Here is a 14,261-nt window from a genome sequence, read left to right as displayed (position 1 = left end):
ATGAAACTGAATTGTTTCAAATCCTGCCAATTATGTAGGGTCATTTAGTCAATTTCTTTGTAACTGTTAAACTGTGCCTAACATGTTGTCAGTTATCTTAAGAAGATCTGTCTTTAATGAGCTTTTATTATTGCTAAAAAAGATAATGTATATTTTAAAGAGGCATCACACAACTGACATGGAAAGGAAAACAAAGGCATAAATGTCTCTGGACTTTCCCCAGCGGAATGTGCTCGATGCTGCTGGTGTGAAATGATGCAGTTCAGCATTCAGGAAGCCAAAAGTAGAGTTGTTCAGTAGGTTCTACTACAGAGTCTTTTTTTTAATCTCGTACCCCATAAATGCCATTTATTAATGATTTATGGACATTTGAAACCCTCCCACTGATCCAGTGCTTTACATGGATTTGCCTGTCGTACCTATCGGCTGCTTTGGTGTGAAGTAATGGTACAGAAAACAAAACAAGACTGTGGTCTGTTGTTTACCTAATACTGTGTAAATGCTCGGGCGCTCAGGCAAATTGCCCTTCAGCGGTCTGAGTGCTGATACATTTGGATGTAATTCAACCCCTTTCAGTTTGAGGAAACAGCAGAATTTGGTTGGATGGAGAAATTGATCACATTTCAGGACCACAGAGGGTTTCCATCACGTCTATATAGAAATATTCAATAAAGTCAAAAACCTGACCGCTACTTCCTACGCTGTGGTGCAAATGTTTTTCTCTCCTGTTTCCTGAGTGATTGATTGATTAATCAAAATAGTAATATATAAAGACTATGTGTTGGCATAGACTATGTGTTTTAGTTGCTGGAATGTTTAGGGAAAACTTTTGGCTATTTGAAGATGTATCACTAGTTTTGTACAGTAATAGTGCCACAAAGAAATCAGGCCAAACATGCTCTTTTTTTTCTATGGTTTGTTAAATGCACTCAGTTCTTTACTCTAGCAGGAAAACACGATGGTGAGAAACAAATGGCTTAATGCAAATCCATCTTTCAGTGACATTAACACTTTCGAGCATGCAAATCCTCGCTTCCAATCGAGTGTAGAAAAAGAGAAGGCGGGTGTGGAGTGGGGCCTTTGGAGAGCAGGTGTGGCTGAAGCATGGGAGAGCTGCTGTACAGGACTCTGCTGCTGGGGTGCATCTGGAACTGCTGTTATGGCGTCGGGCTCCAGCTTAAAGGAGATTTTACCATCTACGGCATGTTCCCTCTCCATAACACTGGACAAACCATCTCAGCTGCTCCCTGTATGGCTGACTGTAAACAGTAAGACATTCCATTCTACTTACAGAAAGAATCAGCTGTTTTACCACCGAAAACTGAAGGCTCTGTATTGGTGTTGCCACCCATCCGGGACTTCTCTGGATAGTTTCTCTGGATTTTGGTTGTCTGAATACCATTCCTGGACACAGTGTCCTGGAATCTAAGCCTTTTCATATAAGAGCAAGTTTAAACTGTTTCCTTTTATCCAGTCAAACCATTTGTATATGAAGAATAGATTTGATTGGTTCAGGTTAGAGAGAGTTGTTTTGGCAAGGTACACTGTTTAGACACCAGGCAGCATGATAACTGAAGATTAGGCTCTGTAGCTGAAGTGACATCTATCTACATTAGACTGCATCCTGAGCACAGCTGATCGAGTGTCCAGGAATCTTACAGGGCTGACTAATTGTCACTGTGTTATGCATCGTTTCTTAGGGCTTTGCCATTTGTTCTTTATTGGTTTCTCCAGAGGTTCAGACAACAAGCATGGCTTCCACTTGGTGCAGGCTCTGCGCTATGCTGTAGAGGAGATCAACAACAGCACTGGGAAAGAGCAGCTCCTGCCAGGCATCACTCTAGGCTACCAGACATATGATACTTGTTCTCTTCGTGCCAGTGTTCTGGCCACAGTGGACCTGCTGTCCCAGCAGTATAACCGTGTAGATGTGGAGCCCCGGGCATTGGCCGTCATTGGGCCTGACAGCAGTGACTATGCCTTCACTCCAGCAGCTGCACTGGGCTCCTTCCTTCTACCTCAGGTACCTCACCAATATAGCTCTCTCAATGACCCAGTGACCCAGTGAAAAGGCAATCTCTAAGCTTAATAGCATTGACGCCAAGACCACTATGTGAGTCCGAGGCTGAGACCTGGGCATGAGTCAAGACCAAGACTTTGTGGTAGTTGGGTCCAAATCAAGAAGACAGAGAACAGAGCAAGATTTTTCAGAATATGTAAATAAAAAGAAAAAGGCGAAAAATGAAACCTTTTACAATTAAAAGGTTTGTAGTTCATTGTACATTATCATTCATTACACATGGTATATATTCATAAATAATAATTTATTTTAGTATATTATGTAAAATATAATATTAAATAAAATTTGAGTTTTGGAAGGAAATGATGATACCGTTACTCTCTGTCCTTACTTCACCACCTAATGTCAATTAAATATAAACTGAACAACATAAACTCATTTTTATTGTTGAATAACATTCTGATATGATCTGCGCTCAGGGGCTGCTTGAATTTTGGAGCCAATGAACATCAACAAACAAATAATACCCAGTTAACCATTGTGGAGAGGATCATTAGATCCTCTACCGACAGTGAAAATATTTTATTTAAACAAGTAGAGAAAGGGCTGTTTTATTCTGTCTGAATTTAATGCTGCTAATAATTAATATTAATGAGCAAAAAAATAATTTTAAATTACCTCAGACAGAGGCATTTGGCTGGTCTCAAGAACAATTTCCAAATCCACTTTACTCTGAGATTGAGACAAGATCGAGTCCTATATTATATTATATTATATTATATTATATTACATTATTGTCTCTGCTCTAACATGCCCAACTTCAACTCATGAAGGCCTTCCTAATTCATTCATTATTTGCATTAAGTATGTTGGGAGCAGAAATTCTGGGACCAGGACTGTAACCACTGTAACCAACTTCATAACGGTTTTTTTCAGCGGTCCAAATGTCCAAAATTACAGTAACTTTCATTAAAATGTAAGAAGTGTCTTCCTTTCGCCTGAATATTATATCATATCATACAATATCACACACAAAAGTCTAAGATGAGCCTTTCATTTATTTCATTTTCAGTCAAAACAGCTATTACTCACCCATTTAATTTTTTTCAGTATTTAATGTGTCCACCCTTTGCCTGTATTACTGCTTCCATTCTTTGTTGTCAGTATTTCACTGAAATCTACAGGAATATTTTTTTCGTGCTTGTAGTCAAAAGTCTTAAAGGATTGTTATTTTCTACTTCTCGCAACCTGAGAAATCTAATGTTCAACAGCTTATTTGTTTGATAACCGATAAGTATGTCTTGATCTTCTCAGCAGTGTGCTTGGGGTCATGATCTTGCTGTTGAACAAATTTCTTTCAAATTGAACCTTTTCCAGAAGTTAGAGCATGATGTATTAGAATGTGTTTGTTTACTCAAGAACAAATAACCAACTCCAGATGTTGTTATACATTCTCAAATGCACTGATCCACCACCAGGCCTGAGTGATGGTTGTAGACATGGTTTGAAGAGATTTTCATTGCTTCAGTAGCATGCATACTGCCTTACATTACTTCCAAAGAGAAGTCCGGTTTCTTGCTTTTTTTCCCCAAGGGGTCTAGTGCAGATTTCCTTTTCTCAGTTACAGCTTCTTGACAGCTACACATTCCTTTAGACTCATAGTGTTGTCTTATCGCAGTGGAAGGTCGGATAGGAACAAGTTCTGCAAATTTTAATGCACAATTTCCATTTATTTTATGATTTTAACTGGTTGGAAAAAATAAAACATGAAAGTTATAGCACATATTATATTTTGTTTAATTTTTTTTCCCCTAATATGTTAAATTTGGCAAAAACTCTTCTCTGTAGAGGATGTGTACAACAAAATATATTTTTGGAAATATGTGTTATACATTTAGTGTGATCTTTTTATATTACTTCCTCTGATGTTTTATTCACAAATTTCAACAGATCTCTTACGAAGCTTCCAATGAAATGCTGAGCAACAAAATGTTATACCCAGCTTTCTTCCGCACCATCCCCAGTGATAAGAACCAGGTTGACGCCATGATCCAGATCCTGCTAAGATTTAACTGGACCTGGGTAGCTCTTCTTGGCAGCGACAATTCATACGGCCAGCAAGGAGTTTTGAGCCTGTCGCAGCAAGCATCAGATTATGATATATGCATCGCGTACCAAGCTTTGATACCGAGCCTTAACAGTGGCACACAGCAGCGAATGAGAGACATGGTCAGAAATATCATCAAAACCAAAGTCAACACCATAGTGGTGTTCTCCAGTAAGAGGATAGCCAAAGGCTTCTTCCCTTTTGTGATAGAGCAGAATGTAACTGATAAGGTGTGGATTGGGACGGAGGACTGGTCCATGGCCACCCTGGTGTCTGGAATTCCAGGAATCAGCACTATTGGGAATGTCCTGGGTGTGTCTGTCAAATACACACCCTTTTCTGGGTTCCGAGATTTTGAGAACCAAGCCGTGTCTAAGCTTAGAGATATGAGCGCTTTGAACAGTTCCAGTGACATGGTGGTCCCATGCCTGCAAAATACAGACCTGTACACAATGGCAACTAAAAGCTACTCTCTGGAGAATTATGACATCGCCTCTTCTTTTAATGTGTATAAGGCGGTATACGCAGTGGCACATGCACTGCGGCCAGTCCTCAAGTGTGACTCAGGACAATGTGAGAAAACTGAAGTACAGACAGGGCAGGTCAGTATTTTTATTGCATTTCAGTATGTATTTTATACACATATGTGCGTGTGTATATATATATATATATATATATACATATACACACATACACTGATCAGGCATAACATCATAACCACCTCTTTGTTTCTATGCTCATTGTCTGTTTTATCAGCTCCCCTTACTATATAGGTGCACTTTGTAGTTCTACAATTACAGACTTCGGTCCATCTGTTTCTCTGCATACTTTGTTAGCCCCCTTTTACCCTGTTGTACTGTGTCTGATCCACTCAGACCAGCGCAACACACACTATCACACCACCACCAGTCAGTGTTACTGCAGTGCTGAGAATGATCCACCACCCAAATAGTACCTGCTCTGTGAGGGTCCATGGGGGTCCTGACCACTGAAGATATATATATATATATATATATATATATATATATATATGTGTGTGTGTGTGTGTGTGTGTGTGTGTGTGTGTGTGTGTGTGTGTGTGCGTGTGTGTGTGTGTGTGTGTGCGTGTTGTGTGTATACATATAACTGGTAATATAAATAGTAACACAACCAAATCATAGACTTCCGTGCCACATTAAATCAATTAAATTAGTGCCTCCTACTAATTGTTCTCTTGTCTTTAATCCACTCAGCTCCTTCAGAGTTTAAGGCGAGTACGGTTTCCTGTCAGAAACACTGCAGTATATTTTGATAAGTATGGAGACCCACCCACAGGATATGACATAGTAACATGGACATGGAAGGGGAAAGCATGGTCATTCAGAGTGGTGGGTGCCTACAGTCCAGACCCCCCTTATCTTCAAGTGGACCTTTCTCAGATTCAGTGGACGGGAGATGTTTCAGATGTAACCAATGTATGTTCTCTTTTCCTTTTTTCTTTTTCTTTCAATCTTCAATTTTTAGTAAAACAGGTCAAATGAATGAAAACTATTTCTGAACACTTCATTTCAGTACCTTTGAAGGAATAATTCTAAAAAAAAAAATTTAATATTTTGTAATTAGTAATTTACCCAGTGTTCCACTTAACCCTGATACAGTCAATTAGCCATATTAGATGTCCAAATTGTACTTCTTCACTTTAGAGCTGGTGCTATGAGGCTAATGTTGTTAACAAACACTAAAAGTCAGTGGTCACCCAAATCTTTCTGTGAACACATCCCTAAAACTGCTCCCAAACCACATCCAGGCCTTCATTAATGTTGCACAGACTTGTCAATGTGGTAGCTGAAAGCTACGGGCAGCTATTTTAGATAACAGGTGTTGTGTCGAATTCTGCCACCCTCACGAAATCCTGCTCCTCTTCACGTGCGTAGTGATGCAAGATTCCATTCACAAATACAATTTGTGTTATTTCTATTTTTAAACATTTATCTTCAGTTTGAAAATTCAAGATTAATTGATCATTTCTAAAGAAGAAACAACAGAAGTTGCAAACATAACCAGTAGCATCCAAATGCCTGAATGACACCATGCAGGAGGAAATCAGCAAAACACTTGTGAAGTTTTGTTCATTCATAATGTGTTTAAAACCACATCGACAAGTCTGCACAACTTTGATGAAGAACTGGATGCAGGTTGAGAGAAGCTCTGGAGATGTATTTACAGAAACGATTTGGGTCACTATTGACTTCTAGTGTTTGTTAGCTCTAGTAAAACGAAAGAAGCATAATTTGGACACCAAACGTCTTGGCTGATTGACTGCATCTGGGATAAGCAGAAAATTGTGACTACTTGTTTTGTTGTAAATGATTAATTTATAAACATCCTAGATGAACATAAGGGTTCTTTCTGTCTACCTAGGTGCCTGAGTCACGGTGTTCTCCAGAATGCCCCTACGGTCATAGGCAACTCCAGGTCGGACAGCATAAGTGCTGTTTTGAATGCATGGCATGCCCTGCTTCCACTTTCCTCAACAAGACAGGTAAACAAACAGTTCACACAAGGAACAGTGATATAACGGTGTCATACATGCACTTCAAGATTTCACCACAAGGTGGCACACATTGCATTACTTTAATTACTTGCTCATTTACTCAATCCTACACCAGACTTCCATTCTTCACCCTCAAAACCACATATCTTACATATTTGTTTAATTTTGTTACTACATAAGGAACTGTAGTCACTGGATAATCAGCCTTAAAAGCTAGAACTGATTATAACTTTCAGGACTTAAAGATTCACAAAACTCTGTAGGCTGCTTACATTTACTCGACTAACCAATTACACCAGCTACTTTATTAGAAATACCCACATCAGGTCCACCTTGCGGGTTTACAGTTGGAGACAGTAGCTAATTTGTTGCCATGCACACTTTGCGTGAGTCAACCTGTAGCTCTTGATCAGTGGTCAGTTTGTGACCAAAGAATCGCTCTTGGAAACTTTTGAGTGTCTGACCTGTAATTCCTTATATCCTCATACCAGGGCCAAACCAGTGGTCATGGTAGAACATGGTAAACCCCATGATCATGTTTTGTGTTATTGTCATTGCTGTGCCCTTTGGTCAGAAACTGACCAGTGATGAATAGGTTAGAGGGTGCCTGACTATACAGCCTATATAGTGTGCATATAAGTTAGGTGGAGTTCATGTGTCCAGTGAGTAGAAGAAAGCATTTGTTTCTAATAAATATATCACACTATGTATACCAGGATCTACCAGCTGCCAGTCCTGTGCGCAGGGTCAGTGGTCTCCAGCTGAGAGTGAGGCGTGTCTGAACAGAACGGTGCTTTACCTGCCGTGGGATGCTCTCTTGTCTCTTGCTCTGCTGGTTCTACTGGCATTGACACTGTTGCTCACTCTGGGCACTGCTGTCCTCTTCTTGTGCAACTTGACCACCCCAGTGGTGAAGTCTGCCGGGGGCAGGACCTGTCTGCTCATGCTGCTGTCCCTGACCGCAGCATCCTGCTGCACACTGTGTCACTTCGGCACACCCTCCCAGCCAGCCTGTCTGCTCAAACAGTCCCTCTTCCTCTTCAGCTTCACCGTCTGCCTGGCCTGTGTGACCGTCCGCTCCTTCCAGGTATGAGAAGTCATTTGAATTAGAGGGCTAGGCCTTTGAGGAGTGGACATGGTAGAAGAAAAGTAAAGTGCCAGACCAAAAAATCTCCTGAAGTGTTCAGTTCCCTATATCACTCAATAGGAATGTCCTAGTACATGCAGCATCTGCCAGCATAGGGACTGAAGTTTGATAGCCATTCTTTTATTCAAACTCTGTTTTTTGGGTTCTTTTGGTTCAAAATAAAATGCTAAGGCTCAAAAGTGAAAAGTGTAAGAATCAGCAAAGCAGTGAACCAAGAGAACTGAATGAAATTACTCCCAAAAAGAGAATTAGTAGCTCGGTGTGAATGGCTGAAGTGAGTAAAACATAGATTGCTATCCTCACAAATATGCTTGAGTAAAAGTATTATTGCTTGAAAATACTCAGAGAAGTGCAAATCCATTTCACTGAAGTACATGTAAATGAGTAAATGTATCTCATTACTCTGGCCGTCTGTTCTGTCACCAATATTTACATGAGCTCTTCCACTCTTCCTCATCAGTTCCCCTTGGGAAAACCCTGATGTGATGTTAATGACCCTTCCATTGCTTTATTAGCTCAAGTGAAGTTTATAAGAGGAGCTCTCAGAGAGGCAAGCGATAAAGTGAACAACTTCAACAGCAAAACAGAGAAATCATTGCAACCTGACTCATTTCCCTGTTCAAGCCTGAGAAAATGGAGGACAAAACTGTTTATAAGCCATAACATTAAAGTACTTCAAAATGCTTAATATTTTAAAACCATAATTTCCAGTTTGTTCAGATTAGATTTAAGGAAGGAAACTACTGATTCTGTTATCAATCACTGCTTGCTATAATAAAAAGTAAAGGCAGTACATCATGTGGTTTGTATGGTGTAGTGGGTAACACCTCTGCCCTTCATGCTATAGACTGGGGTTCAATCCCTGCCTGGCTAAGCACCCTACACTATGCCAATAAGAGTCCTTGGGCAAGACTCCTAACACTACCTTCGCCCACCTGTGTAAAAAAAAATGATCAACATAAGAGCAAATGCCGTAAATATAAATTTCATTGTTTTAAACTAGCGGTTACAGCCAAACAAAGCAATTATTCACAAAATATATGTATGTTATGTTCAAACTTCTCAAAAAAAGAGTGCATTCTGACTGAATAATCCACCGCTCACTGTCCCCTCCTCCCCTTGCGCTGTGAGTGGGGACTTGTGCAGAGCAGGTGTGATGCACTGATAGTTTCATGGGAAGTTGGCAAGGGCATGTTTAAAAAAAGTGAAAACACGGCCTGTGTATCCTGGAAATTGTTTTAAATCTGTTTTTTTTTTTTTCTTAGTGCGTTCAGCCTAATCCATTCTCAAGTAGAACTCTTTTTTCCTTTCATTGCAGGTGGTGTGCATATTCAAGTGGTCCTCTAAGCTTCCCCGGTTTTATGAGACCTGGGCCAAAAACCAAGGCCCTGAGATGTTCATCCTGGTCACTTCTGTGGTAGAGTTCCTCATCGCTGTTCTCCATGTGGCTCTATACACACCTTTCCCCTCAGAGAACTATGACTTGTACTGTGACAGCATTGTTCTAGAGTGCAGTAACACTCTGTCTCCTGGAGCGTTTGTAGAGATTCTGTATGTGTCCCTACTTAGCATTCTTTGCTTCTGCCTTAGCTACATGGGTAAAGACCTCCCAGCTAATTACAATGAGGCCAAGTGCATTACATTCAGCCTCATGATCTGCATCATCTCCTGGATCAGTTTCTTCACAGTCTACAGCGTGAACAGAGGGACTGTAACTATGGCCTTGGAGGTGGCTGCCGTACTTTGTAGTGTCCTTGGGATACTTGGTGGATATTTTTTACCCAAAGTGTACATCATGTTGGTAAAACCTCAAATGAATACCACTGCCCACTTCCAAAACTGCATTCAAATGTATACCATGACCAAACAGTGAAACTCCTGCTGAAAGCTTTTGTATTTTTTTTAAATCACATACTTTCTTAGACTAAAGCGTAACATAATCCTAGTTTCACCCGTTTTAGAGGCAGCTGGGTCTGAGATTGTCTTTTTCACTTGATCTGTTTGGCATATGCTTTCCCTCGTGTAGAATGGAGGAGAAAGGGTAATTGTGTTAACAGACGAAAGAGCAGTGCCATGGTCTAAACTGGCACAAGTCACCATCTGTTCTGAGCTCTACTCTTGGGAAAGCGTGCCCAGTTTCACTCCAAGGTTTCTTGGGAAATGATGTAATTGGGCATCTGCTTTAAAAAATGACCTTATATGTGCCACAGCAGATGTCCTCAAGTCCCACTGATCAGTAGTAGCTCATAAAAAAGATTAAGGAAAAAACATTGACTAAAACCTTACATATATTAAAAATGAGATGTAAAATAAAATCTATGCTAAACTACTTGTATATTATATTATATATATAATATAATATAATATAATATAATATATATATAATATATGTGTGTGTGTGTGTGTGTGTATATATCACTGTGTCTCCATTTTTGTCGTTTTTCTGATTTTAATTTGAAAATGCATATTGTCCTATACACAGTTAGTTTAAGTGCCCTTGGTCGAATGGCATGTGAAGATCACACTTCTGCATATTTTAATGCACAATTACTGTTTCTTTGCTGAATTAAAAAAACAAAATAGAACATAACATTGCATACGTTATGACATTTTTTATATTTCATGTTTTTCCCCCAATATGTTGAAAAAAAAAGTAAAAAAAGTAAAAAAAAAAATTCACACCATACAACTGTGCGTATGATTCAGGGACTCTGGTTAAGGCTTTATTGCCAGTAATCTGAGACTCAATTAAGTCATCATGAATGCTGTACTAGTGTTGAGATTTTTCTTTTTTGGCAATGCATATATAATGTATAATCTGTGTATAATGTACATATAATTTAGATTTTACTAGTATATTTTACTAGTTTTAAAATATTTAGGGTGATTTGATTAATTATATCCAATTGGACATGCTAAAATTGCCCCTAGGTGTGAGTGTGTGTGTGAATGTGTATGTCTGTCTGTCTGCCCTGCAATGGACTGGCAACCTGTCCAGGGTGTATCCTGCCTTCTGCCAAATGACAGCTGGGATAGGCTCCAGCACCCCACCGCGACCCAGAAGGATAAGCGGTTTAGATGATATATATATGTATGTATGATTAATTATATATCATTTTTATAAGCAGAACATTTTACTTACCACATTTGTACCTCTTTTTTTCTAGTTTTGCTAAGTGGCTTTTTTGCTGTGCTAATTAAGTACCACAAAGACTTTTAAATACCATCTCAAAATCCTTGAAGTTAGACAATATGAGGTGTAAACTTTTTTAAGGGGAAAAAATCACTTCATTTCTTAACTATTGACGCAATATCACAATTGCTAAGACTTTGCTTTTTGCAGTGCACACACAGTAAACTCTGAAATGATGTTTCCTCAGCTCATCAGTGTGATCATACAGTCAGATTCATTATGTCCATCTCCATTAGTCACTTACTACAGTTCTTAGTGCACACACACTCACACGCACACACACTCACACGCACACACACTTACACACACACACACTTACACACACACACGCACACTTACACACACAGACACACACACAGTGCCTGGGGGCCAAAGACAGGATAAAAGGCTCTTTGTCATAGAAGAGGTCATCTCCATTGACTCTGGAGTGTGTGAGTAGGCTGACTGGGTGTGTTTCCCACACTACTCTTCTTTTCAGTGTGTAACACTCTCAGGGGGCTAGAACAATAGAAGTGTGCCTGTAGACGAGAGGCTCAATGACTGCATTTAAGAGGCGTTTTGCAAGACAACATCTGTGCTCACGAGTGCCTGTTTTAGTGCACATGACAAATATTTACAGAATAGTAAAGAGGTATTTTGTGAATGCCTCAAATAGAAATTCCATCTTTTTTATTATTATTCAACTACTGAGATGTAAACAAAGTCATTCAGAGTAGTTCAATGTGAAATGGTTAGCTGTAGAGACACTTACTGGCAACTAGGGGTTAAAATGTCTGCAGTGCAAGTATAACCATTTCATTTACTGTCCAAAATTACCACTGGTCCTACACATGTCTTCTGATGATGTCTTCTGATGATGTCTCTTTTGCCTTGCAATGCTCTGCATGTACCTCTCACCATGCGTGTATTTAATAATATATGCTTGAGGCTAGGGCTGGGCAATATGACCATATTTATCATTCTTGTGATAAATTACATCACAGTATGCCAAAATATGCTTTTCTGATCGTATTGTGAATATTGCAATATTAAGAGAGCATAATTAGTCCTGTTTTATTGGATTTAGTGCAGCATAGTATGTGAAATATTGAATATAAATCATTGTATTAATATTTTTTGATAGTATTTTTTTAAACATGGTACTGTTTTGTCTTTTCCAATTTATGAATGTCAAAAAAAAAAAAAACGTGACATCATGTATTGTGAAAACTTCATGATGTATTGTGATAGTAGATTTTTTCCATATCGTCTATCTCTACTTAAGGCTGAAACTGTTCAAAACTATCATAACACACATGATAACATACTTATTTGTAACCATTTTAAGTAATAACTCTCTTTGAGGGAGTCTTTAGAGGCATTAAACATTGGACATGTGGTTCATATCACCACCACTGTGAACAATGCTGAGTCAGCAAGTTTCTCCAGAACAGAACATCAAATCACTGAATGACTTTGTTTACATCTTATCAATTTAATTATATAGAATTATCTATAAAGGCCATTTTGAAGATGCAATGTTGATGTCTATAAAAGTAAAATTTGGATCTTACAAAATAGGGGTGGGCCACATGTTCATAATACACAATATTTATCATATTTTGTTTTTGCTGAGGTTTGATAAATTGTAACAAAAAAAAAGTAGCTTTTGATATCAAAAACTGTGAGTACAATGATTTTTGTTCACAAGTACAGTATGTCTAGTTAAACAGGACATGCTCTGTTTGCAATGGAACATGAAGTTGGACTGTGTTTTTTAAGCACTAATTATATTCACAAGATATTTACAATGTGCTCAGAAACTATATTGTGACATATTTGTTCATGATACAATAAAATATCGTAATTTCATCCATCCCATTATAAAACTACAAATAATTTTTTCTTTTTTTTCATAAATGGGCAACAAGTCTCAGAGAAAAGACATCAAGCAAAACGTTATTTGAAAAATAAAATTTATTAGACAAGAAAGTGTTCAAGAGCTTGGTTTTACAAAATCAATCACATCAAAACACAAAATACATTAAGTACCATATGCACGCTCACATAATGGACTGGTGCCTTTATCAAAGGTTACCTCAATCCATACTGAATATACTGTGCTGAATTCTCAACACAAACAGAGAAATCTTCTCTGCAACACTTGTAAATACAACACAAATTCATAGATCTGATTTGTATACCATAAATACTCCACTGGAGTCAACATTAGCCATTTATACAGACATCACACAGTACAAACCATTTGCTCTAACAGAAGTTAAAAACATTAGAAAAATGATACGTGTTCAATATCCCATTAAGAGCCATTATTACAGAACTAATAAGGCCAGAGTTATTATTAAAGCCTTTCTTCTCACTGGCAAAAAAACTGCCCACAAATGTTCATGTCAAGCTTTTGCCAATCAATATGATGACAAAACATGTCAATCTTAAATTCTGGAATGAATATTTCCTACTTTAGTGAGGCACATGAACATCACTGTTCCTCAGGTTTCAACAGTCTTTCTTTCAGTTCTTTACCAGGGCCTCCAGACAGGCCTGCCAGGCTGCAGCTGCTGCTGAGCGGTTAGACTGTGCTTGGAGCTGGAGGTAGAGCTGGTGCTGGGTGAAGGTGGGCTGCAGCTGAGCTCTGTGCTGGCCCTCTGAGCTTGGTGGAGCTGCTGGAGTTCCTGGGCTGGTCGTCCTCTGCTTGAATGGACGTTAAGGAAGTGCAGAGACTCCCTCCAGCAGTGCGAGTAGCCTTCGTTATAGTCCCTCTGGGCCAGCACGGCCGGCAGCCTCTGCTGCTGTTTCAAGAAGCTGACAGTCATCTCCAGGATGTCGGCTTTCTCCAGCTTGGTGCTGGGGTCTTGGCTGTGGAGCTCCTTCTCCAGCAGCTTCTTGAGCTGGTCGATGCAGCTGTTGATGCGGTCCCTGCGCATCTTCTCAACAATTGGCTTTCTCAGCTAAGGTAGATTGAAAGCATTTGGTTAGAACATTCATTATTCAAACATGTTGTAAAATTAAGAAAAATAAAAACTTAAAAGCTTTTAAAAAAAGAGAGGGAAACATACCTTTAATCTGTCCTTATCGCTGAATCTCAGGTGGTCAAAGGTGGAGAGAGTAGCTGAGTGTGGAGCCATCTTATTTATCTTGGAATTTGTTTCTCTTGGGCTGCAGAATAAGTTGTGGGACCCTGAGAGGGACAGCCTGCTGTATTTATAGCCAGGCATTTCCATTACAAAGTCATGTGGCTTGTGCTGGATTGCTTTTCCCACA

At 39.1% G+C, this 14,261-nt stretch overlaps 2 protein-coding genes across 2 annotated transcripts; one reads left to right on the top strand and one right to left on the bottom strand.

Moving 5' to 3' along the window:
- Positions 1 to 1,104: 1,104 nt before the first annotated feature.
- On the top strand, positions 1,105 to 9,680 carry LOC118822716 (taste receptor type 1 member 1). The gene is made up of 7 exons (XM_036591956.1): positions 1,105 to 1,268; positions 1,735 to 2,023; positions 3,971 to 4,729; positions 5,360 to 5,581; positions 6,528 to 6,648; positions 7,377 to 7,747; positions 9,126 to 9,680. The coding sequence occupies exons 1-7, from the start codon at positions 1,105 to 1,107 to the stop codon at positions 9,678 to 9,680; spliced, it is 2,481 nt and encodes an 826-aa protein (XP_036447849.1).
- A 3,290-nt stretch (positions 9,681 to 12,970) lies between these two features.
- On the bottom strand, positions 12,971 to 14,164 carry her12 (hairy-related 12). The gene is made up of 2 exons (XM_036591493.1): positions 14,057 to 14,164; positions 12,971 to 13,948 (listed from the first exon to the last, which is right to left on the bottom strand). Exons 1-2 carry the CDS (start codon positions 14,123 to 14,125, stop codon positions 13,520 to 13,522), a joined length of 498 nt encoding a protein of 165 aa, XP_036447386.1. The 5' UTR covers positions 14,126 to 14,164; the 3' UTR covers positions 12,971 to 13,519.
- Positions 14,165 to 14,261: the final 97 nt, after the last annotated feature.

This window comes from Colossoma macropomum, unplaced genomic scaffold, assembly GCF_904425465.1.
Source record: "Colossoma macropomum unplaced genomic scaffold, Colossoma_macropomum, whole genome shotgun sequence".
NCBI classification, from domain to species: Eukaryota; Metazoa; Chordata; class Actinopteri; order Characiformes; family Serrasalmidae; genus Colossoma; species Colossoma macropomum.
The sequence above is the reverse complement of the archived record's forward strand: the minus strand, read 5'-3'. Positions and strand labels throughout refer to the sequence as shown.